Here is a 27,488-nt window from a genome sequence, read left to right as displayed (position 1 = left end):
AATAATCGCATACTTATCCAACTCATGGACATTTTACAGTATTTTAAATTTATAGGGTTATGATAAGGTAAATAGGGAGATAAATTATCGGTATGTATTTGTGAAATTATGGAAAACTGCTGATAGTTGGCAATAGACCATCAATAATCGGACGTCAGAGGTAGTCGTTGCCATGGAGATCGCCATCTTGTTTTCTAAACAACTCCCATGTTTAAAATCGTGTACAGTAGAACCCCGATTATTCGTCACCGTATTAACCGATTCGTGGATTATCCGACTGTCTTTCTCTCGCCCCCCCCTTTTTTGGCTGCAGAAAAGATATGAAGTACTGTACAGTAGCCTATATTAGTACGAATTTTTTCTACAGAGTGTTCTTTTACAAACGTTTACCCTTACACAGTATGTTCTACTCGTCGAGTGGCCGTACTGTCTAACTTCTATGCAAAATGTCTTCCAGAGGTGTTAAAACGTAATGTGCTACAAAAAAAGTGCAAGTAAGTGAAAAGAAAAACTGAGACACCGGCGTAGCTCTGTCGACTAAGGCACTTGCCTACCGATCCGGAGTTGCGTTCGGGCGTGGGTTCGATTCTCGCTTGGGCTGATATTACCTGGTTGAGTTTTTTCCGGAGGTTTTCCCCGACCGTAAGGCAAATTTCAGGTAATCTATGCGAATCCTTGGCCTCATCTCGCCAAATACCATCTCGCAATCACCAATCCCATCGACGCTAAATAACCTCGTAGTTGATACAGCGTCGTTAAATAACCAAGTAAAAAAAAAAGAAAAACTGCGGTTCATCTCGTATCAGAATTAATTGCCAGTGTGGTAATGGAATGTCTTCCAAAAATGTTGAACCTCCATTGCATTTAATATTTTCCTATTTCTCAAGTAGTCTCAAACGACAAAGCATTCTTGAATATCTCCAGTCTTTTATGGGAACTAGTGATCTAAAGATGATAAATCCCTCTAAAACTAGGTGATTGGTGACGATAGAAAACAAAAGATGTGAAACAAATGAATGAGATGTATGAAGAATTGATACTCGTCCAAATGTATTATAATATAGGGTTACCATTTGAAATTTCAAAGGGAGAGGTTTCAGGGGAAGTGAGAGGGTGAAACCTAAAATGCAATTAACACTTTCCCCCTCAAAATCTAAATTGACATGTCTTTTGTTCAAATTAAATTTAATTGAAATAAATAGTTACTTAGACTGGGAAGTTTTGAAATGAAGGTCCTATATACTGTATTGCTAATGATTTGGACGTAAACCTTCCTGCAGGTGACTAGAACTGCTACCAAAAAAAATTGAAGTGTTAAAGATAACTTTGTTGAATATACAGAGTGATCCGTTTGGGTATGGATAAAATAAAAACACCGTAAAACATTTACTGCTGAATTTTATTTGTTGAAACTTTGTGCATACAACACTGAAAGATGGGAGATTCCTCAGAGCTCAACATGACCCCCATTGCGCACCCTGCACAACTCATAACGGTGATGCAATTCAGCCCATGTCCGTTGTAACATAAGAGGGGTGATTTGTTGAAAAGCTTGAGTAATTTTTATTCTCAGATCATCAGTGTTCCTGGGTTTCTGTGAATAGACAATATCTTTAACAAAACCCTATACGAAGAAGTCAGGAGGGGTTTAGTTCTGGGGAGTTTAGGGACCAAGTCAAGAGATAGCTGCTTCTCGTACTGGGTTTCGCCTGCGATCTCCCGCATGTTTTTTTTTTTTAACATAGAGCCTTTTTTTTATAAATGTTCGATACCACAACATTATGGAATCGTATTTAGGTACATTATGCACACAATACTCACGTCGAAATTCCCTTTGAACTCTTTTAACACTCTCAAATTTAGCATACCAAAGAACACATTGTGCCTGCTGTTGATTTGTAGTAGCCATTTTAATTATCTGTCATTTTAATTATCTACCATTTTTATTTGTCCTTTCAGAATATCATGCATTGTTGATTGTCATATATGGAAACTTACTTACTTACTGGCTTTTAAGGAACCTGGAGGTTCATTGCCACCCTCACATAAGCCCACCGTAGGTCCCTATCCTGAGCAAGATCAATCCATTCTCTATCTTCATATTCCACCTCCCTCAAATCCATTTTAATATTATCTTCCCATCTATGTCTCGGCCTCCCCAAAGGTCTTTTTCCCTTTGGCCTCCCAACTAACACTCTATGTGCATTTCTGGATTCGCCCATACGTGCTACATGCCCTGCCCATCTCAAACGTCTGGATTTAATGTTCCTAATTATGTCAGGTGTTGTGTAACTTTATCTATTCTCCTGTAACTTCATCTCTCTTAGCCCCAAATATTTTCCTAAGCACCTTATTCTCAAACATCCTTAACCTATGTTCCTGTCTCAAAGTGAGAGTCTAAGTTTCACAATCATAAAGAACAACCGGTAATATAACTGTTTTATATATTCTAACTTTTAAATTTTTTGACATCAGACTGGATGATAAAAGCTTCTCAACCGAATAATAACAGGCATTTCACATATTTAGTCTGTGTTTAATTTCCTCCCAAGTATCATTTATTTCTGTTACTGTTGCTCCAAGATATTTGAATTTTTCCACCTCTTCAAAGGATAAATTTCCAATTTTTATATTTCCATTTCGTACAATATTCTGGTCACGAGGCATAATCATATACTTTGTCTTTTCGGGCTTTACTTCCAAACCTACAAATATGGAAACTCCTATCTTTTAATCATAATATAACCAGCAAGAAATTTTTCCTACTATCATAATAGCTTTATAATCAATTAATATTATCCATACCCAAACGGATCAGACTGCAGTAGACAAAGTTTCTTTAGTAATTCATCCATTTCTTAGAATGTGATATTAATGGAATTCCGTTTGAAGTAATATAGCTGACCTTCTCAGTTCAATTCTCTCATTTATCATAGACGCATCTTGAGAACCTATACCAGAGAACAGTAGGCCTACTCATTCCATTTTTCACACTTACAGAGGTATAGGCATATTTCTTGTTACTTCCATGTAATTAGGATGACATGTGGAAGGAAAGAGCACCAATGTATTATCTTTATGAATACTGTTATTGTCGTCAATATCTACTGTCATAAACTCGAGAAAACATGTTATTATCTTGTGACAAGTCATTAGTCTTGCAAAAACAATGCCATGCACATACTTGGCGCGAATAATGTTTTAGTAAGTTATCTATTCTATAATCAGTAACCTAGGCAACCCACAGTTTTGTTTGCTATTGCATTACAATAAATTAATGTGTTTCCTCTGTCTATGATAGTACATGGGGAAGATCAACTGTTAATGTTGGTAAATCTTTAACTAATTTTCCCTTGTTTGTAGTCTTGATATCAGATATATTGATTGCAATATGCTATACTACATGAATATTAAAAGTTCGTCAGTGAATTATACTTCATTTGTTTCATATGCATTAACAAATCTTTAATGGCAAGTTAAATGGATATTGAAGAAACACGGTTGTAAAACAGCAGTTTTTGTCATAGTCATGTAAATTTTTTAAAGTGATAGAGAGATGTTTTGAGTACGTACTAATATTGTGTATTTTTTATTACTCTGATTATTGTTTTTTTTTAACCAGATCGATGTATTCACAAAATCAGGAGATAATGTGATCGAAATTGAGAAGAAAAAGTGGGGAAAAGATAAATATATTATTTTCGGCTGTTATGACAAAAAAAGAAGGAAGAGTGTGAGAAATGGATGGGAAGGAGTTTCTCCATCAAATGAAGATGAGAGCTCACTGCAGTAATCCCAATTCATTTCAGAGAGCCATGAAACCTGTACTAGTAACTGCACAGTGTTTTGCTTTAATGCCTGTATGTGGCATCACGAACCACAATGCTGCATCTCTTCGGTTAGTTTTGCTATTAATTCTAAAAGTAAATATTTACATTTCAGTGGAAATACACGTTTTGAGATTCTCTGAATACCTTTTCATTCATTTATCAATGATATTTGTATGAGTAACTACGTGATGCAATCTTGTAATTACGGTAACTCATACAGGATGTAAACAATATAAAGTGTCAAATTATATACATAGACAGTATGGGTCTGCTGAACAAAATGTCTAGTGAAATTTAATTATTTCTTACAGTTTTATTTTTAATTTGTGAAATACCATGTTTTTAAGATTGATAGTAGTCTAATTATTTCATTTTGAATCTTGCATACACTACTTTTAACACTTGAATATAATTAATTGATTAACTAGTGGACGTACTCGTGTTAATTATGTAAGATTTGTCCGGCTTACAGCTGTTTCAGTGCTTCACGCACCATCCTCAGAGCCTACTAGATCACGGCATCATCTCGAACTTCTCTGCCTGTTAAGTGGGTGTGTTTTATTGTTGAAAGGTGTTGAAGAGTGAAGTCGAATAGTGTGTGTGTACTGAAATTGATCTGTGTGTTGAGAATTTGATCGGGGTGGTTTTAGTGTGTTTGTATATTTCGTATTGTTCTAGTGTATTGAGTTTTTGGTTCTTGGGTTGTATGTGTAGTGTAATAGACAACATCATAAGGAAGACAAAACAAAAACTTAACAAACGCCGGAACACAACACAAACACAAGAACACAAGAAATACATCACACTAACATATGAAAACAAAAGCACACATAAGATCGCATCTTCATTCAGAAAACGGAAATACAACATAACATACAGAACAGAAAACACACTACAAAGACATCTCAACACACAAAAAACACAAACAAATAAATACGACCACACAGGTGTATACAAACTCACATGTAATAGTTGCGATAAGTTCTACATAGGACAGACAGGCAGATCATTCCAAACACGCTACAAAGAACACATTAAGGCAATAACCAGAGGACACAATAATCTACATATGCCGAACACATAACTAATGCTAACCACACATACAATAATATAAATATAGACATGGAAATCCTACACATACAACCCAAAAACCAAAAACTTAACACACTAGAACAACATGAAATATACAGACACACTAAAACACAACCTGATCAAATTCTCAACACACAGATCAATTTCAGAACACACACACTATTTGACACAACTCTTCATCACACGAATGCACCCACACAACAGGCAGCGAAGTTGAGATAGTACCGAGATCTACTAGGCTCTGAAGATGGTGTTGAATAGCACCGAAACAGCTGTAAGCCGCACATGCTTACATAATTAACACGAGTAAGATCGCCATTTAATCAATTATTTATATTCAAGTGTTAAAAGTAGTGTACGAAAGGTTCAACATGGATTATCAAGAAGAGAATAATTTGATACTTGTTTACGGCTATTCCAAAAGTACTCTGTAGTCTAATATCACTATGCCGTTTTCTTTTGAGTCTTCTATGGACTGGATCTTGCGGTGGATTGGTGACAATTACTCGAAGTAACGGATTCATGTGGTTTAGGAAAGAGTGATATAGTCTAATGTAGGTAGCTCTGTCTTAGAACCTCCATTACCTCAGAAATACATAGGTCGTCATGCAAGTTATTGTTGCAAATACGACTATACCAAGGTCTGGTTTCTTTTGTTCGTAAAAACATTGATATAAAACTCCCATCTTTAAACATAACATTTGAAAACAGAACGAGAAACACAGGCTATAGCATGACGTCATATTCTTAGTCATGACATAGCCAACTTTGAACAAGTTTATACCAAATGCACGTTTAACATGAGTTTAATATAGCAATTCCTTTGTTTTTAGGAATTTTGAACATGTATTTACATTAGGCTATTATCACAATGGCCACAACTATACGAAGATAACCATGTGACTCCGATTTGTGCTATAGCCTAGGAACTAAAAAACTTCCGTATCACTACTGATACAATTTTTATAAAGGTTTAATTTTATGTCTTCGTAAATGGGTCACATGGTATAATTACAAAGGATAAGTTTTAATGCTGAATATTACTTATGTCCCAGCCACTATAGGAACTTGATAAAACACCTTGAAAATTCCCTGGATTTATAGTATTGATTAGTAGAAATTGATGTGATCACTGGGAGAGCTGTAAGCCAACCCAACCTGCCCTAAATACGTACCTTACTTATGTATGAAAATCGTCATGCGTGAATGATGAATACGGCCATATTTCGTTAATGTAACAGTGGGTTTCAGTGTCGCCAACGTAGTAATAATACCACACACCTAATCAAACCTAACCTAACCTCTCTCATAATAACTACACACCTAATCTAACGTAATACACCTAATCTAACCTAACCTAACCTAACCTGTGACATAATACTACACACCTGTAGCAACATTCCTCACATTTAGTATAATTTCGTATGCATGTATTGCCGGCCCTGCTGCTAGTGTCGGTAGCCATCTAGTGAAAGTGGATCATAATTCCATGAAGAAAATATGGCGACTTTCATAATAATTACATTTAATTCGTTTAGTCTTTGTCTTGTGGTATATTAAATGTGTCAATGTAGTAATAATTCTATCTATATATATAGTACAATAAGAATTGAAATGTGTTGTAGTTGTGATAAAAGTATTGAAAATTGGTTTGTAGCGCCACATTGGCAGTGATAAAAATGTGCAGTATTCGTTCATTGGCCGGTGAATACTCTATATTGACCGTTTTAATAATTTAAATATTTACATTTTTCTTTTGTTTTCAGATTCAAATGGTTGTCCCTTCGTGTCTTTTATAGTGTCGTTATTATTATAGGTTTAATTGCCATGAGTATATTCACTACAATTGACCTATTTGATGGTGAAATTTCCTTCAGAAGAACTAGTAAGTTATTTACTTCATTTTGTTTTAATTTATTTTAATACATTACTATTATGCAACAAAAGTTATTTACTTGTTTTTTTTGCACACATCTTATTTGATACTTGTTAGATTACTCATTGCATAATTGTGTGTTGTAGTGTGAATTATATTCTTAGTTGATTTTCGTACCCATATACTGTAGATTTGCTTTTACAGAGCCACACTGTAATTCCAAACTGGTCCACCGCTATGGAGTAACGGTTAGCGTGTCTGACCGTGAAACTAGCATGTCTGGCTTCAAATCCTAGTTGGGACAAGTTACCTAGTTGGGGTTTTTTTTACGGGGTTTTCCCTCAACCAATTGAAACAGAATTGCTGGATAACTTTCGACATTGGACTTCTTGACTCATTTCACCATCATTAATACACATACCATCATCCATACTGTAGCCTGGGTTCAGTTCACGGTGCAACGTGCTGTACTTGTATATGAGCTGGGCGTTCGGCTATCCAATCATTCACACAATAGGAATGGTAAGCATAGTAACCCTCAAGCTGCAGTGTAAGGATTCGGATCCCTCCTCAGTACAAGAAAGAAAATTTCGAACTGATGTTACCATCGATGGATGCTGCTGTTGAATGGGGGATCTTTTCTAAATTGCCATCACAATACCTGCTGTACAGAAACTACCAAACCACACTTTACAAGTTGCAGACACAAAATGTTACATGCTTTGCAGTCGCCAAATTGATATGATATATTTCGTCACAGCATTTCTTTACATATAATGGTGTACCTCTCATTTCTGTATCCGATGCCACCATTAACATATTACAGTAACACATTATTTGCAGTATGCGTCTACACAAATACTCCCAATTACACTATGTACCTTTTTTGTTATTTGGTCAAACTCCCCTTCAGTATTTCTCCTACATTTCGTTTGCTATTCTCTATTTGTTCATTAATCCTAATATATCTAATATTCTATACTACTTTCACACCCCCTTTATCCTATTCACTAAAATCTCAATTTCAATTTATCTCGATAAATTATCATATTGAATTATTTGTCCTATTTGTTCTTTGACCTTTTCTCCTATCTTTCTCTTATATTCATTTACTGTTCCAACCTTCAAATGTTAGTACTAATTTTGTTCACTTCTCTTAACCCTTTCTCACTATTTTCTCTCATTCCTATTTGCGCTCACTTTCACTTTCTCACTATTCTGCTTACACTTAATCCATTGTCACTACTCTCACTTCCTATAAATAGCCTACTTATATTTTATTCAACACATCTGCTTATACACGTTCTCTCTCCCCTATACTTCTCGATCTTTTCCAGTTTCACTTTATTTGCACTTTTTGATCACATCCACATTTTTTAAACGTATCAAATATCACTGCTATATCCTCAGCTGTTGCAGATTTTGGCCTTTCTTTACTGTTCGTCTCTGCCTTATTTCTGTCTTTGTCTGTCTTTCTATTTATTTCTTCTTCTATTCCTCTTTTATTTTTCCCCCCCACGCTTTCACTTTCACATACTAGATTTCCACTTTCACTCGCATCCTTATTCTTTTCACTACTTCCTGCCCTATCATTTCCTGACCCTTGGTTTCTCTTTTTACCACCACTCGCCTTTTTTTCTAGCACCCGTGTTTCTTGTTCCGTTATTGTTAGCATTGCTTCTGGAGTGCACTAACCTTACCGCCATCGTATGTAGACTAGTCGCCAAATTATACAATGGCTCTGTCATGAAACAATCAGGCGGAAAATCATTTTTCGCGCATGAAACTTTAAACTTTCACAGCTGCTCTTTCATCACATGTAAGATACATCCATTTCCAACCATACCGACCATCTGAAACCTGGACAATCATTTACGAACATTGCATATTTAATTAATTGCATTTCCTGTGAACAGGAGGTGCAGTCTTTTGCAGCAGTGCAACTCTGAGCTGTGTGATGTTTCTTCATCTCGCTACCAAGTGGAAATCTCTTATGCTGGAATGGGAGTCAGTAGAACTCAGACAACAACGATACGGCTATCCAAAGAATTTGCTGTGGAAGATAAATGGCACTGCCTTGTTCATTATTTCGATGGCAACAGGTGTGTTCACATGGAATTTGACTGACTGTGAGATACGAAATTTGGTATTCAGTAATTGCCATGTAGATTTTTCTTTAGTCTTTCCTACAAGAAAATATTTGCTGTGATGTTCTACCCTAAATTTCATCTTTGAACACCACGTTGTCCATTTGTATTGCATCTTGATAGGCCACAATATTAACCATACGACTAAAATTGTGCCCTATATAAAATTTACTTATGTCAGGAGAGAAGTGCAGTCAGCAATTCTGTGTCACAGATTTGTTGCACACAACAGAACTTTGTCCACAGAGGACTGTAGACAAAAATTCACTTCCCATTTCTCGACCGTGAAATACTAGTAAATACAGTACAACCCCAATTATCCATCACCCTATTAACTGATTGGGGGGGGGGGGAAATCCACCTGTGGAGTAACGGTTAGCATGTCTAGCCGCGAAGCCAGATGGCCTGGGTTCGATTCCCGGTCGGGGCAAGTCACCTGGTTGAGGTTTTTTCCGGGGTTTTCCCTCAACCCAAAATGAGCAAATGCTGGGTAACTTTCGGTGTTGGACCCGGACTCATTTCACCAGACGCTAAATAACCTAAGCTGTTGATAAAGCGTCGTAAAATAACCTACTAAAAAAAAAAGAAGAAAAAAACACTCACTCTCTCTCTCTTTCTCTCCTCTCCCTCCACTCTCCTCATCTCGTCCTCTCCCTCCCTCTCTCCCACCTTCTTCTCCTCTCTCCTTCTCTTTCCCCCCCCTCTCTCTCTCTCAGAAAAATATGAAGTAGGTCTACTGTACATTATTGACTTGAAAAGAAAGATTGAATATATATGAATATAATCACAAAATTACAGAAAGAGTACAATTATTTATATACTGGTAATCAGTATTGTTGTTGTTTGATATATAAAATTGAAACTTTATATATAATAGAGAAAATATATCTAATTTTATTTATAATTTTTAATAACATTACATTTATTGCCTTGCAGCGGAAACAATCCTTGCAAATTTCAATTCAGTGATGTGGGGAGCTACCTGTCAGAGGACTGGCCAAGGAAACCTTCTATATTGCTATGCTATGAGCAGCTACCGTCACATCTTCAGATTTATCAGTTATTCGTCTGTGGTGGCCATTATTGCAATATGTATCAACTTCGTGGCTACATTCTCGTGGAGCTTCATAGATTTGTTCATTATTTTGATCAGTACTGCACTTACTGAAAGGTTTCGTCTATTCAATAATCATTTGAAATCTATTAACGGAAAAGTAAGTTAAACTGGAAAGTATAGTAAGATGTAGGATTTATTTACGTTAGTACCGGTATTGTAGCTTTGAGATATGGAACAAGTAAATTATACAGAAATATGTACCTAATACATAGAGATGGTAGATTTTTGCTATCGTGATAAATACAAAATATGACCAAATGCTGCGAATTTGAGTACAAAATGCGAAATGTATGTGTTTCTGCGAAATAAAAGCGCACTTTCAGTAGCTGATACAGCATTGTTAAATAACCAACTAGAAAAAATTAAAAAAAAATACTGAAAGCCAATCAGGCTAAAATTGCCCATGCTTATGTGAACACAAAGATCTAAATCAATAAAAAACGATCAGTTTTTAAACTGTTGTTATTATTAATCACTTGTTAGTCCTACATTAGCAACTTATTGGAAAACATGACTTTAAAAATATTTATTAATGTTCACAATTTCACTGCAATCTGAGTAACATTGAATTTCTACCATTAAACTTTCTATCCCAAAATACTACAACATGCTAAATTATGACATTAAAAGTGCTATGGTATCACTTGTGAGGTTTAGACCTGTCTTTAGACAGTTGACTAAACAACAAACAAAATGCTAACTTTGATTTTTTTTAGTTGGTTATTTATCGATGCTGTATCAACTGCTAGTTTATTTAGCATTGATGGGATTGGTGATAGCGAGATGGTATTTGGAGAGATAGGGCTGAGGATTCGCCATAGATTACCTGACATTCGCCGTACAATTAGGAAAAACCGCAGAAAAAACACAACCAGGTAATCGGGAACCAAACCTGCACCCGAGCACATCTTCAGATTGGTGGGCAAGTGCTTCAGCAGACTGAGCTACACCAGTGGCTACTTTGATTTTTAAAGTGCTAAATTTGTAATTTTAAGTTGCTAAAATGTACCATCACTAATAATATATAATTATTAATTCAAAGTAAATAGATTAATTTAATATTTCTTCAATTGGGTAAAAAGTACGAATATGAAAAAATTTTGTTAATTCTTTTTAAAAATATTTCTCTTGGCCCTTCAAAGATTCAAGATAATTAGACAGTGCATTGAAGACTGTAATATATGACTAGTGAACTCCATTTTTATAAAAACTGAGATTAAGGGGAGAGGGAATGGAGATCTAATTTGTATCTTGCATTAAAATTACGAGTGTTCTGATTAATACTAAAGGTATCATTAAGGAAAGACTTTACTCATTCCTAAGATAAGATCAGGATTTATAATTTTTTGGAAAATCTTTTTAAAAGATGTCCTTTTATGCAGGGGCGGCCCGACCTTATGTGCTACAGCACAATGATAATTTTGGCTCAAATAATGTATTTGTAATACCACCATAGTATTTGATCTGTCATTTGACAATTTCCCGTGGTTATGTTCATGACGCGTTATAAAGTGTTTAGTCTTCGTGCCTTCTTTGGTGCCTCAGGGAGTTCGTTGTGCTACTCAAAGCTCCACATGAAAAATGTAGACAGTTATGCGCATGTGCGAAGCTGAAATCACTGCTCTGATTGGCTATTTTTACGCGGGAAAGTGCTGTAGTCAGCTTCAGCACAACACAGCTTGGAGATTGCAAAAGTAAAGCGTAACGAAAGAATGCTTGTTTGTGGAAGAATTCGGAACTATGTACAATGTATTTGGTAATTCAAGTGTCCGACTGCTGCTGCCATCTACCAGTTAAAGTTGCTGTCAACAGCTATACTATACTGAACAAAAGAGTGTTCCAGATACAATTTGGATTTCTATACGGAAGACCTGACTTCTGAAATATAGATGGCTGTTCAATTGTTACAACACATAGTATCCAACAATTTACAGGATCCATTCTGTGAAGTATCGAAGTTGTTAAATATTTTGGTTACAACACCAATGACCACTGCTGAGCCAGAAATATGTTTTTCTTCCTTGAAACGCATAAAAACGTTTTTAAGGAACACTGTGTCCCAGGATCATCTCACTGCTCTTGCAATACTGTCAATAGAAAAGTGTATGATGTCCAAGATGGAGGGTTTAACACCAAATGCCAAGTTCTGCAGTACGAAAGAACGTCGTATGGACTTCATATTTCATCACTAGGCGAGACTCCAAATTAAGATAAATACATAAGTGTAGGCCTATACAGTAGGCCGATATAGAGATTGTAGCACACTCATTATTTTGACCACCAGCCGCTACTGCTTTTATGCACACATGTAATAAATTCATAGGTTTTCTTTTCTAAAACAAAAATATGTTTAGCTTCAGATGAATTAACCCAGAATGTTAATCCATATTTGATTATGGAATGAAAGCATGCAAGGCATACAATTTTAAGGATATTTATAACATCAAAATAAAGAATAAAGATCTTAATGCGTAACAGCAGATCTCAATTTAGTTTTCCAGTTCAAGCAATTGTCTAATTTCAAGCCAAGAAACTTTGTGCTTATCGATTCTTTGGTAAATTGGTACATTGCAACATTGGGACTAACACACATAATACACTAATTTTAGGTTTGAATATTTACTGAAAATTAAAGTTCGTGTGAACTTCCTAGTGTGGCAACACTGATGGCCTGAACATAACTAAATAAACATAAAAACTGTTTGGATTTTCTTTATTAAAACACATCACACAACACAAATAATACACTAATTTTAGGTTTGAATATTCACTGAAAATGAAAGTTCGTGTGAACTTCCTAATGTGACAAAACTGACGGCCCAGATTGTGGCAATGTGGCAGATTCAAACATTTTTTTTTTTTGACCCAGCCATAAATGCTGTTGTTTTGGTATTGCTGGTTATTTCGGTGCCGGTTATGAGGGATTTTACTGTACTGGAAAACAAGAGAGAAAATAACTCGATTTTTAAATCAAGAGCATTAGATACCTATCTACATTCTGCTGGTGTAATTATTTATTGAGCTCTTAGTGAAAATATTTCTGCTTCCATTTCATGGTCAGTACACTATAATATATTCAATATGGTTAATGTATGTAATGTTGCATTTTTAATATTGCTTGCTTTAAGGACTGAAGAACTTTCTAAAAATTAATTTTTATTTAAATTGTTAGCCACTGAAAGGAATTATTATGTCCGTTGTAGGTCATAAAAGAAGAATCATGGGAAAGACTCAGAGAAGAATACAATAGCCTTTCTTGTCTTACAAGAAGTGTTAATACATGCATTTCCAATATACTTTTAGTGTCGTTTGGCAGTAATTTATACTTCATATGTACCCAGCTCTTGAACAGCCTCATGTAAGTAAATAGATTGTATCGCCTGTGATTTAATTATTTGTGACTGAAAGAGAGTGGCGATATACCTACCATAATTTTTTCTTTCAAGTCACACACAATTCTTAGCAATTAAAAAATATGGCTTTACGTATCTTTCTAAACTACATAGACCTGATATGCAGATATGCATTTCTGATGCAATGTTGTCATAGAATTGAAGATTATTAAAGTATAAAGTGAGATTTTCATGGGTAACATTGTTTTAAGGCAATACTTAAAGGAAATAGCATTGTGTAACCATGAGACTAAGTAAAATTGTGAGTAAAACCCAAGGTACCGGCACTCCCGCAGTCTCTTGGTATTATCATCCTGTTCAATTGGTTAACGTGGGCAAGTCAAAATATTTCGATTGCAGCGATATTTTACTACTTAATTAAATTATTATTCCCAGAACATGAATTTTATCAGCTATCGAAAAGTACTGGGAATAAATTTGAATAAGGAACAAAAAAAAATTTTCCTTTCCAGGCAGGATTCGAACCACGAAAGTCTTAGTTACCAGTCTATCGTGCTCTGGAGTGAACAAGGCTCTGAAATCAGCTACAAGGGTCGGTCCGGATTCTTTTGCCACTACTGTACACTAATTGTTGGTGAAATTCTCTGTTTACAAAATTGTACACTTCTCTCCCAACCAAATCAGGTGAAATTATCGATTTTTTGGAACTTGGATATTTCGATACCAGACTTTTAGGAGTTGTAGAACTCCAGTGCACAATTCTGTCGTCGATTTGCAAAAGGGGTCATGTCCAAAATAACAAAGTGTTGAAAAATCGCAAAAACTATAACTAAGTTAACAAATTAAAATGTTCATATATTTTTTTCTAATTAGAACACTACGGGTACATACATTCAGGATCCATGAACATTTTAATTTTTAAGTCTGTTAGGGTTTTTTTGCGATTTTCCAACACTTTGTTATTTTGGACGTGTCCCCTTTTGCAAATCGAGGACAGATTTTACTAACAGTTTACTGACAATTTCCTACAGTCCTTTCATTTTCATTGGTTTCTTGACTAACACAGATTATTTTTTTATGTAACAATAAACACTACAAATTATTCTCTGCGATTGTTTGTTCAGCATTTCAAGAACAGTCAAGAAGTAGAAATGTTGCAACAAAGCATTGCACTCCACGTGGAGTCCCTTATAATTTTACTCGAGAAACTTCTTGAACCTGATTTGTTGGGACTAAAATACTATTGGTGCGGATTCTTAAGCGAACTTAGGGTGATAGTTAAGAAGTGAGCTCATTTTAATATGGCTAGTCTTTGACAGTATCACAGAGCAAGCAGCATATTAACATAATGAACAGGGCGATTATGTTATGTACAGTCTGCCAAGCAGATTGCCAGCTCTTACAGATTATGTTCTTGTCGTCACATAGCATTACAGTGTGGCAAGTGATCTTTCGCGTAACTAGTAAAGTATTTATTTTAAGAAATGGAAAAAAATCTTGCCTGAACTTCAGAGAAGTTGCTCAAAATTTCTTCCATTTCGCTGTATACACATGACGTTTCAGTTTCATGGTAGATAAGTTAATATAAACTTTGTTGAATGTGTTGTATATCTTTGGTAACCATCACTGACAGTAACCTAATATGTCTGTTTTCAGTCCTATGGAGAGCACTATAGAAAAAGTATATTTCTATCTATCATTTGGCTACCTCCTTCTACGAGCAGGAATGGTCTCTCTCTATGCTGCAAATGTTAATGAAGAGAGCCATGTACCAAGAGCAATCTTGTTTTCCGTGCCTTCAGAAAGTTACTGTACAGAGGTAAGTAAAATAGAGAAATATTACATTTTTCGTACTTCTGGCTGTTCTTTAATAAAATTACGATTAAGGAAAATATGTTTAAATGAATTGTCCATATTTTCAAATAGACACTGATTAAATTTCCAACTTCTTTACTATGTTAAACTTTAGGATTTATCTTGCTTGACTAGTTTCGAAGTCTTGTCCTTCATTGTCCAAAACCTAGTGGAGATCCCGCGCTGTCTTCTGGTTTCCTGTTGTGGTGGGGTGTGTTCATGATTGTGTCGAAGACAGCGCAAGATCTCCACTAAGGATTTGGACAATGAAGCACAAGGCTTCGAAACTAGTCAAGCAAGGTAAATCTTAAAGATTAACACAGTAAAGAAGTTGGATATTTAATCAGCTGCATATAGAGTGTTTCAGAAATACTTTGACAAACCTTGGGGGCATGTTCCTCACACCAAAACAAAAAAAAAAGTTCATATAAACATATGTCCGAAAATTCTTAGTTTTTTAGTTATTAATGAAAGAACATAATGAAACATCTGTTAGATATTGTAGCTTGATAGCAAGTGTTGCAACTGAAATCAATTCAGAAACTCATAACAAATGTTCAAATGACAAATGACTGTAGTAAACAAGTCTTCTTGGCAATACATAGCCGTCTAGAATACTATGGGTGCATCAGCAGACTTGTATCGATAACATCATTCGATTATTATCTAACAAAACGAATTATTATCGCTTACAAACTTAAGTTAAGTTGTTGGATTGTACCTCAAAATGCATTGAACGTAAACTTTCATTGTTATGAGTTTCTGAATTGATTAAATTTGCAACCCATGCTATCAAGCTGACAATATCTAACAGATGTTTCATTATGTTCGTTCATTAATAACTAAAAAAACTAAGGATTTTAGGAGATATGTTTATATGAACTTTTTTTCTTGTTTTGATGTGAGGAACATGCCCCCAAAATTTTTGAAATTATTTCTGAAACACCCTGTATAAGTGTCTTCGCTCTGATTGAGGTTCTGGGTGGCAGTACATCTCACTTGACGATATGTGTCAGAGAAAGAGCAATTGTTTGTATACATCTGAAGTCTGACTAGTGTAATATGTAGCTAGTCGGCAATGTATGCAATGGAGGGGAAAAGGAACTGGCCACCCTACCCCATTATCTCATAGTTGCCTCATAAGTGGTGCTTTCTTGGTATCACTTGTGAGGTCAGACCTGTCTTCGGACAGTTGACTAACCAACAACTAATATAAGTGTTAAAAGTGTACTATATAGAAAAATGAATTTTCAAATAGATCTGACAGACCAACTGACCAACCAACATTCTCGATATATAAGGATTAAATGGGAATATAACACACTTAATTTTTATTCAGGTGTTGAGATTTGAACGCCAGGTCACAACTGATGAAGTGGCACTATCAGCATCAAACTTCTTTTCTATTACAAGATCTATGATTCTTACAGTAAGTGATTTTTCCTACTTAAAATGTTGACAGTGCAATATACAAATAGATATATGAATAGAAATGCATGTGCCCATTATGCATGTATCTGAGCAAGTGTGTGTGTGTGTGTGTGTGTGTGTATCTATATATACAGTGCTTTTCTCTGGAGAAAAAGATAGCGGAACTCTGTATAGAATATACTGGGTGTTCAGTTCAAAGTGTGTCATGGTTCGCTGTATGCCGTCATGTGGCTAGCCGATGAGCCTAGAGAATTCAATCTTCCTACACTTCCGCAGAGGCGTATTACCTATATGCCAGAGAAGTTGCCTGGCAAGTACGGCGTTCGTTCTGAAGAGTACTTACCGATACGTACAGTAATGCCAGGTAGTGGCAGGAATGTGAACTGTTTGGAAACATGTACTGAGGTAAGTTTTTTTCTTACTGTCGGGATATGGGGAGAGGGTTAAGACGATTACTTACGTATTTGTTGACATTAACTTCGACAGTCAACATGGACACGGAGCATTTGATTTGTATTGTGGAATGTTGCCGTACGAAATCGATGATAACAAATACCCTGCGTACGACTTGCCCGCGCAAAACACAGTTCGAAAGAGGTTATGGTAGCACACAGACCGTACAGACTGCCATCTGTTGCTATGACATTCAAGTTATACTGTACACATTCTCAAGTTCAGATTGAACGCCTTGATTAATAGGCAACTTCTCTGACATAAAAGCTGAAACTCGCTTCAAATTGCTGACTCACAACAGTGACGTCATGACACACTTTGACATGAACACCCACTATTATAACGTACAGGAAGATGATTACTGTCCATTGCATGGGAAACTTGTCATTTTAAGGTACGCACTCATTTACCAGAAAAAATTCGTTCGGCACATTCGGATTTTTATTATAGTATCGCTGATTTGTCTGTATTACCGAATTAATCATCAAATTACAGTGTTATTGTTTACTGCAATAGCACATTATTTCATTGTAGTGTTCTCAACTGAACATGGAAATAAAATGAATAGCTCCGTAACTTGAACTATGAAGAACATACCTGGATGATTCAATATTTCCCCAATCTCATCCCAAAAGCTCTTCATACTGTTAAGCTAACAAAATAAGTTTTGCGTCATCCATTTCATTTATAGGCTACCTTTAATATTGCCGCAATTGGAGGCCCTGCAATCGGTATAATTTTCATGACATACTTTATTTCGAATCTGGCCCATACAGAAATCCGTCTAGAATGCTCTGGCCAGAATTCTGGACGAAATCCGGTCATGCAGACAGAGGTGATATGGCCAAGTGAGTGATGCTCCATTTAAAATAATGCAAAGAATAAAAGCCAAATGCATCCAACGAATCCATTCCTGTAAGTGAACTCTTACCTTTAACCTCCTTTTCATCCAACTTCACGATTTTCAACGCCTAAGCAGAGTTCAAAGAAAAATTATATTAAAAACGTAATTATTAACACATTTGTCGGTTCTGTGATGAAAAATAAAACAAAATAGTGCCGGAACACTATGTTCCGGTATCTTGCTCCAGAAAAAAAGCACTATGTGTATAGGAGAAATTTATCGATATATTTATCTGTTTATACATATGTTAAAGTATTTTATAATCTTAATTTAACACCTATGATACTTTTATTGCTTTGCAGCTAGTTGGAACGATTGTAACATATGAAGTTGTACTGGTACAATTCAACAACGTTAGTGGTGGAAGTTGTATCACTGTAGCGAATGTTACAGCATCAAGTTAATGTTCAAGACAAACTGAGAAGACAATATTCTCAATTACAATGACACACTGATTTGTGAATCCTTAGAATTTGGAGAAAATGATAGTTACAAAAAGTATACCGAAAATATAGTAAGTATAAACAAATATAAGTGAAATATTTTCAATGAATGTTATAAAAGTTGTGACATAAGTTACATAATATCACACTTTTACATTGTTAACTGTAAATAAGTAGTAAAATTATAGTGTTTGTGATAAATAGATAATAATAATAATAATAATAATAATAATAATAATAATAATAATAAATAATAATAATAATAATAATAATAAAAATTATAATAATAATAATAATAATAGTAACAATAATAATAATAATAATAATAATAATAATAATAATAATAATAATAATTAGTAAGTATAAACAAATATAAGTGAAATATTTTCTATGAATGTTATAAAAGTTGTGACACAAGTTACGTAATATCACACTTTTAACTGCAAATAAATAGTAAAATTATAGTATATAGATGATGATGATGATGATAATAATAATAATAATAATAATAATAATAATAATAATAATAATAATAATAATAATAATAGTAATTTATTTATTTATTGATATTTATGTGCTGGACAACAGCCATTGGCCAATAAAAGTCCAGCACAGTGATACAATTAATGCATTAAAATGAACAACTATGGTACAAATTAAGTGCTTGAGTTAACAACAAAATAAAGAACATAGATTACAATAATTAATTTACAAGAATTCACACTATAAAATATTAGGGAAAGGAGTTGATTCTTACTACCAATTTGTGTATAAGGATTATGCAAATAATATTAGGAAAGACATTGCCATATTCTAATACTTCTATACATTGCCTACATGTAAGTTAGCATTTTTAATAATCTGGAGACCGGCGAGGAAGATTTAGAATTTCTAATATAGAAGCGTTTGTGATGTGTCATGTCCTTCATAGGAATACGAAGGCTGACACTGTTTAAGAAAGATTGACAATTAATGTCACCTTTAAGGACCTTACATAAGAATAAGTAATCGAGATCATGACGTCTGGCATACAGGCTTCGACATTTAAAGTGCTCGCATTTTTTATCATAGTTATACCCAGAGTTATTAGGCAAGAATCTGTACGAACATAATGAAATAAATTTCCTTTGAATATTTTCCAGTTTTGCCGAATCAGAACTAGTAATAGAGTTCCAAACTACAGATGCATATTCGAATTTCGATCTCACTAATGTATAGTATAGTATTACAAGAGAGTCAGGTGTTGAAAAAGAATAAGTAATTGACCGCATTATTCCTAAAATTCTTATTGCATGGTTATGAATATAATCAATGTGGTTGTGAAAATATGTTGTTGTTGTTGTTGTTTTCTAATGCCAGGCATTTGACAATAAAGTCATTTGACCTCTTGCACTCCAATATTTTTCAAAGATATTATCATGGCCAGCCACTGAAGCACAGTTTTTGAGGTGTTCCGAATCCATTTCTTGATGATTGTGTACCATTAAAGTAGTCCCCGCCCGGAGATCCGATTGGGGGACTATTTTACCTCTGGATAATTTTACCTTAATGGTACTCATTTCATATTGGAGTGAAAATGGCAAGTTGTAGCCGATTTAAGTGAACACCATATTTTAACGTTTTGGTGGCTACTTCATTCACACACAACCCCCAGAATGTCTGGAGGACCACACCTGCTGTTGGTCGACGGGTCCATTGGACCTAGCTGGGAGATCTTGTTGATCACCAGATTTCCCTCCTTAAGCCACTGGAGGACGATTTTAGTGCCATAGCAGGTCAGCACTAGGAACAGAAAAGTAGAAAGAGGAGGAAGGAAAGGGAAATGAATCCCTAGGCCTCGAATGCTCTAATGCCGTCGGGATCGGAGAAAGTAAGTGTTCAGTCAGAGTACTGGATAGGAAAGGGTAAAGAGGGAATTAGGTATTGAATGGAGGAAAATTATACCAAATTCAGTCATTAACTCATCAAGCTGGCCAGTGCTAATTGATGAGTAGCCCCTCCCTTTAGTTCAGCTTGTAAAATTATGCTTACTAACAGCTGCACCACGGGAAGGTAGGGATGGGACATTGGGTATTTGTCCAGGTTGGTTCCTTAAAGCCTTCAATGGGAAGGATTAATGGCTCTCCCCCCTGTATCCGACAGATACCCTTTTGCAGCCGGTTGTGAAAATATAATTTATTGTGAATTAATACACCGAGGTCTCTAATACAATCTTTTCTGTTAATAATAATAATAATAATAATAATAATAATAATAATAATAACAGCAACAACAATAATAATAACAACAACAACAATAATAATAATAATAATAATAATAATAATAATAATAATAATAATAATAATAATAATAATATGGTAGAATCTCGTTTATCCGAAGCACTGGGGGTGGATATGATGTAGGATAAGCAATTTTTCGGATAAATCGTGAATTCCAGAAATTCCACATATCTCTGGAGGTAAAAAAAATTACGATTTAAAAATCTCTCTATTGTTATCTGTATATTCTGAAAATGTATTTTACATTAACAAGATCTACTTAAAGTAATCAGATATTTTGGTCTGAAAATTTTTTCCGCAACGTTTCTTTGCTGTTGTGTCCCTCCACAGCTTTATTAGTAAAACATCTGCTGACGATGCGTCCTTACTTTTCTTCACTAAATGTAAATCAATCTGTATTGGAGGATTTCACCATTTTTGTTCTCCTCACAGCCTCAAGTTTTTCTTCAACTGTAATCATTACACGTTTTTTCTTTGTCACGCACAAGATACATTCTTTAATTTGGAAAGTTTTGAAGAAACTACAGTGTCTGTACTTTATTACAGATTGTCCCATTCAAGTACCGGTACTGTAATGTAGCAGAAGGTATGGGAAGAACTTAGCAACCACAGGATTGTGTTCCATATATCATAATGCCATCTGATATCTTCTATCCCAAACTCTTTTCCCGTTCACCATTCCTTTCAATGCATCCTTCAGTAGGCAGTTTCTTCTCAGCCAGTGACCCAATCAATTCCTTTTCCTCTTCCTGATCAGTTTCAACATAATTCTTTCTTCACCCACTCTTTCCACTTCACACGTTCCATTTTTCTTCATATCCACATTTTAAATGCTTCTATTCGCTTCTCTTCACTTCGTCGTAATGTTCATGTTTCTGCCCCATACAATGTCACACTCCACACAAAGCACTTCACTGGTCTCTTCCTTAGTTCTTTCTCCAGAGGTCCGCAGAAAATATTCCTTTTTCTATTACAGGCTTCCTTTGCTATTGCTATCCTCTTTTTGACTTCCTGGCAGCAGCTCTTGTTACTGCTTACAGTACATCCCAAGTATAGGCTGCAAAACGGCATTTGTCGAATACAGGAGGGAGAGCCATTAATCCTTCCCATTGAAGGCTTTAAGGAACCAACCTGGACAAATACCCAATGTCCCATCCCTACCTTCCCGTGGTGCAGCTGTTAGTAAGCATAATTTTACGAGCTGAACTAAAGGGAGGGGCTACTCATCAATTAGCACTGGTCAGCTTGATGAATTATTGACCGAATTTGGTATAATTTTCCTCTATTCAATACCTAATTCCCTCTTTACCCTTTCCTATCCAGTCCTCTGACTGAATTCTTACTTTCTTCGACCCCGATGCTATTAGAGCATTTGAGGCCTAGGGATTCACTTCACTTTCCTTCCTACTTTTCTGTTCCTAGTGCTGACCTGCTATGACACTAAAATCGTCCTCCAGTGGCTTAAGGAGGGAAAGCTGGTGATCAACAAGATCTCCCAGCTAGGTCCAGTGGACCCGTCGACCAACAGCAGGTGTGGTCCTCCAGACATTCTGGGGGTTGTGTGTGAATGAAGTAGCCACCAAAACATTAAAATATTTTTTTTTAATGCAATGCCACCAGGTTGTCTTTTCGACATTTCTGGTCTTCTCTCCTGGCCGTGGCTTAGTTGTAACCCACTTCTGAGGTTGGGGCACCTGGAAGGCAGAGTTACATTACCCCGATGATGTGATAGGATGATTATGATAATGTGGTGCCAGGAGAGGTCTTAAATCTAAACTTAACCTAAATTCCAGACCATGGACGAACACAGGAATAATCCCCTTTAAGGAAAAATTCCTGTGCTCTAACCGGCGGGAATCGAACCCGGGACCTCATGAACTATAGCCAGAAGCTCTGACCACTTGACCATGAGGCTGGTCACATTAAAATATGGTGTTCACTTAAATAGGCTACAACTTGCCATTTTCACTGTCCATTGTGCAACTCAAATCAAGAAATGGATTCAGAACATCTCAAAATCTGTGCGTCATGACCATGACACTATCTTTGAAAATCATGGAGTGCAAAGGTCAAATGACTTTATTGTCAAATGCCTGGCATTAGAAAACAACAACAACAAAATCCCAAGTATTTTAAGCTGTCCACTTGCTCTACTGCCTCATTTAGAATTCCTATAGAATTACTATAAGCAGTAACATGAGTTGCTGCCAGGAAGTCAAAAGGAGGATAGCAATGGAAAAGAAAGCTTTTAATAGAAAAAAGGGAGCAATTTCTGCGGACCTCTGGAAAAAGAACTAAGGAAGAAACCAGTGAAGTGCTTTGTGTGAATTGTGACATTGTATGTGGCAGAAACATGGACACTAAGATGAAGTGAAGAGAAACGACTAGAAGCATTTGAAATATGGATATGGAGAAGAATGAAGCGTGTGAAATGGACAGGCAGAATAAGAAACAAAGCTGTGTTGTAAAGAGTGGATGAAGAAAGAATGATGCTGAAACTAATACTAAGAGCTCAATAAAATAGATAACAAATATTGCAGAAATACAAGATAAAATTTACAGGTATGAAATTGTTTAGCGATGAAATACATAATCAATATTGAGTTAGTTTGTGTTCCATTATTTTTCACCTGCGAAGAATGACACATGTCATTGTCAATGGTATGTTAGTCATAGCTTTCTTACCACCAGGACTAGAGACTGCAATGCAGAATGGAAACATAATAAACAATGCATGTATCGAACAGATGTAGTGTTAGTACTTATCTCCAAGTTCACAAAACCCTGTCGTTATTCTAAGAACGTGGGTAAATAATGTCACAGCCTGACAGAGTGGAAAGGTGAGTCATGTGAAAGAGAGCGTGCTCTACAACTTATTGATTAGTTGCATGTAATGATTCTTTGTCTTTGTCTTGTATTGTTCATATAAAAGACAAGTATGTTGTTAAATTATGTTCAGGAATGTATTGAATGTCTATGTGAAAGTGTTCAAAGGCCTCTGGTGGACACAGAAGATACATAAAGGAAATTGTAAAAAAAAGAAATAAATAAATAAAATAAAGAAATATAATAGGCTTTCAAAAGTCACAGAGTTTTTATTGTTAGCTTTAATGCTGATTGGAGATTAGAAAAAATCAGCAGTAAACTCCCATTTTCCTTTCCTCATTAGTTAATTTTACCTTCTTCATTAAGAGGTAACAAACGTAAGCAAGCCACCGGCGTGGCTCAGTCGGTTAAGGCGCTTGCCTGCCGGTCTGAAGTTGCACTCGGGCGCGGGTTCGATCCCCGCTTGGGCTGATTACCTGATTGGGTTTTTCCGAGATTTTCCCCAGCCGTAAGGTGAATGCCAGGCAATCTATGGTGAATCCTCGGCCTCATCTCGCCAAATACCATCTCGCTATCACCAATCTCATCGATGCTAAATAACCTAGTAGTTGATACAGGGTCGTTAAATAACCAACTAAAAAAACGTAAGCACTGTAAACCTGTAGTCTGCTATTTAGGAAAAACATGAAGGTAACATTTTTTTTCCCATGATCAGTATGCGATGATAATTGTCATCTTTTAAGTTGTTTATAATTTATTAAGAAAGTGTCTCATATTTGATGCTATTTCATTTCAGCGGAATTCAATATTAAGTTTAATTTTGAGAGTACAAATCATAATTACTACAGAGCCATTCAGAGCAAAAGTGGTGTAAGTCAAAATTGAGTACTGAGGTTTAAAGTAAAAATTCTGTAAAATACAGCGCAAAGTAGTAATTAATATGTCGTTCTTGCTATCCACTGATTACTAATAGTTTGAATAAATTGAATATTAATTGCTACTTTGCGCTGTATTTTACAGAATGTTTACTTTAACCCTCATTACTCATTTTTGACTTACACCACTTCTGCTCTGAATGGCTCAACTAATAATATAGGCAGAGAAAAAATATGATAATTATATATTTTACATAAATTATTAATATTTATAGTGTGCCAAGTGAATTGAAATAAGATACATTATATTTTCCTTTTATTGTTTTTTTTTTTTTGCAGAGAATTGAAGTGACATAACTGGGAAGTTGTTTCATAACTTTTACACTTTATAAATAGACATTAATTTATTTTTAAGAATTTGTTCCTCTGAAATATGGATCTAAAACTGACTACTACAACAAATAGATTCTATTAAACGTTTATATAGGGTCTGGCAGAATGATCTTTACGATTAGAAACATAAATAATAAGAGCAACATAGATCCTATTCAAAATTTTATTTTACCATCTTACAGAAGAATGTTTGCCATTTTGACATCACTTTGTTTTAAAGATAATATCGTCCAAATGCTTGCCCTTACGAGGCACTCCTTAAACAGTGACTGTGCGTCCTTCATCCTCAAAAAAGCATGACTCTATTATTCTAAATTGTGCAACAGGACACCAAACAAGTAACATGCTCGCTGTGGAGAGGTCGCTGATGCATTTCTCGAGGATTTTCTGGGGACCAATATAGAATGTACTGTTTAATGCAGCCCGACAAATGAAAATGAGCTTAGTCATTACTGAGCACAACAGCATCGCTTGGAACATTTTCCAATATGGTTTTGCTAGCATCTTGGCGGTTGAGCCAGTCACGTTGCCAAAGTTCCTGAACTAGCATAACTTTGTAGAGATGAAACTTGAGGTCTAGGTGTAAGATTCGTCTGACACTCCGATCAGATATTCCCAATATCAGAGCAGGTTTAATGGTTGAACATCGTGGAGATGTGGTAACAGCATGTCTCACTGCTGCGATATTCTCGGGAGCCCAAAAGTTGCGACATCTACCGGACGACTTCTGTTTGAAAGTTGAACTTTTTGTCTGACAGTCCTCACCCATATCAGTAAGGATTTTCTTATCATGAATTCTCACGTGTCGACATACTCTAAAATGGGTACGAAATTGCCACAGCATTGCAATCACAGTCACCATTTTTTTTAAATGCTCAACAAAATGCACGATGATCACCTGTCCACACCATGATAGTACGGCGTGGCTTGTGCTGCTCAAGCGCAACTATCAAGAAACCTGTATGACGGCCAATTCACTTAAACCAAGTAGTTAATACAGCATTGTTAAATAACCAACTGAAAAGAAAAAGGACGTGGACTTCAAATACCATTTCAAGTTACTGTATATACACATAGATTTGCATTTTATGTTAGTAATAATAATGAAATATGAATTCCTAAATGGCCATAATAAGTGTATAGATGTAGAAACTTATATAGTAGAGGCCTAGATGGGAATTAGGTAACTTGATAGGAGACGTGTCCAAGACTTATGTCGTTTTTAATTTAAATAATACCGAAAATTCTGTTGAGTTTTGTTCTTTGGTGCAGAGCACAAATTCAAGAAATAACTATATTTCTTTGCATTCAAATAAATTGCCCTGGACCAAAGACTTTAGAAGCACCTTCAGATTTCCATTAATTGGGTCAGGCGTATGCATTCTTTATTGAGAATCAATTTGCAGCACAAATTCAAGAACTTGCTTATCTTCAGTGCATTCGAATAGCCTACATTGGTCTAAATTCTAACCAAAGAACAAAAATCAACAGAATTTTCTGTATTAAAGTGAAACCGACGTACGTTCATGGCCACGATTCCACACGTGAGAAAACAAATGTTAATAAGTAGCCTACGCTTGAATAAGTATAATCTCCCGCTCATTTATTTCATCAAGTCATATTCAGCAATTATCGCGAATTTTATAAGAATAATCTGTGACGTCACGATCATTAGTATATTATCACAGTCTAGTACATACAGTTACGAAGCTTAATTCGTAGGGAATATGCATTCAGTGACAGTTGAACTTTGGTTGCTAGCCATTGGGATAGGTACTGTTGCCTCATCACAGACAATACGAAATAGTACCGCCACACTCTATTGTTCCTAGTCAAGAGGCCTATATATATATATATATATATATAATTATTATTAGTCCTCTTGTTCCTAGTACTCTCTGTTGCTAACCGCTTGGAGTACGTATTGCATCGCGAGAAATGCAAAAAATCACCTCAAGCTTCGTGACTGTACGATGGTATAGCCCTATGTATAGCCACGTCACGTACAGCGCTGAGAAACCAATCACGTGTCCAAACGCGCGCAAACTTCATGGTCGCTCGGAAATGTGTAAGGGAGAAGAAAAAATGAAAAACAATTTACTCAGTTTCAGTTAATTATGATGGCGGGCATTGTCGGCCGTTTAGAAGAGTTTCAATTAAATAACTTACAGTATGTGAAGTGATAATTGAGTATAACAGCAGCAGCTATGTTATAAACATGAAGCTGGTTAAATTAAGTTACCGGTACGTTAAATTCTGTATTAAAAAGTGTTTCGTAATAGTATTTAGTGGAAGAAATCATAGATCCAGAAGATATGACTAGAAAGAGGCGATGCAGAATAGGTAACGTACAAATTTGGAATATAGGCCTGCTCACCTAATGTGTACCTATTTTAAATTCAGAAGTATTGTAGCTTAGCTAATAGGTTATATGTTTGTGTTAAACTAGCGCTTAGTTTGTTTCATTGATTGCTGAAGTAAAAATCCGCCATTACACTACTATTGTCCTCAGTCCAAGTGGTTATGTCGCATCCCGGTTTCCATCCACCGATTTCTGCTGACTCTGTAAAGACTAGTGACTGGGCTGTTTAGTTCTTTCCTGAAAAGATTTGCTA

The 27,488-nt window shown here is 35.6% G+C and overlaps 1 protein-coding gene across 1 annotated transcript; it reads left to right on the top strand.

Moving 5' to 3' along the window:
- The first annotated feature begins 359 nt into the window (after positions 1-359).
- On the top strand, positions 360-23,865 carry LOC138713776 (gustatory receptor for sugar taste 64f-like). The gene is made up of 10 exons (XM_069846187.1): positions 360-494; positions 3,623-3,898; positions 6,689-6,807; positions 8,715-8,900; positions 9,882-10,159; positions 13,266-13,420; positions 15,072-15,234; positions 16,609-16,698; positions 18,360-18,571; positions 22,946-23,865. Exons 2-9 carry the CDS (start codon positions 3,741-3,743, stop codon positions 18,459-18,461), a joined length of 1,251 nt encoding a protein of 416 aa, XP_069702288.1. The 5' UTR covers positions 360-494; positions 3,623-3,740; the 3' UTR covers positions 18,462-18,571; positions 22,946-23,865.
- Positions 23,866-27,488: the final 3,623 nt, after the last annotated feature.

The sequence above is a fragment of the Periplaneta americana genome, chromosome 14 (assembly GCF_040183065.1).
Source record: "Periplaneta americana isolate PAMFEO1 chromosome 14, P.americana_PAMFEO1_priV1, whole genome shotgun sequence".
Taxonomy (NCBI): Eukaryota; Metazoa; Arthropoda; class Insecta; order Blattodea; family Blattidae; genus Periplaneta; species Periplaneta americana.
This window is presented reverse-complemented; position numbering and strand designations above follow the sequence as displayed.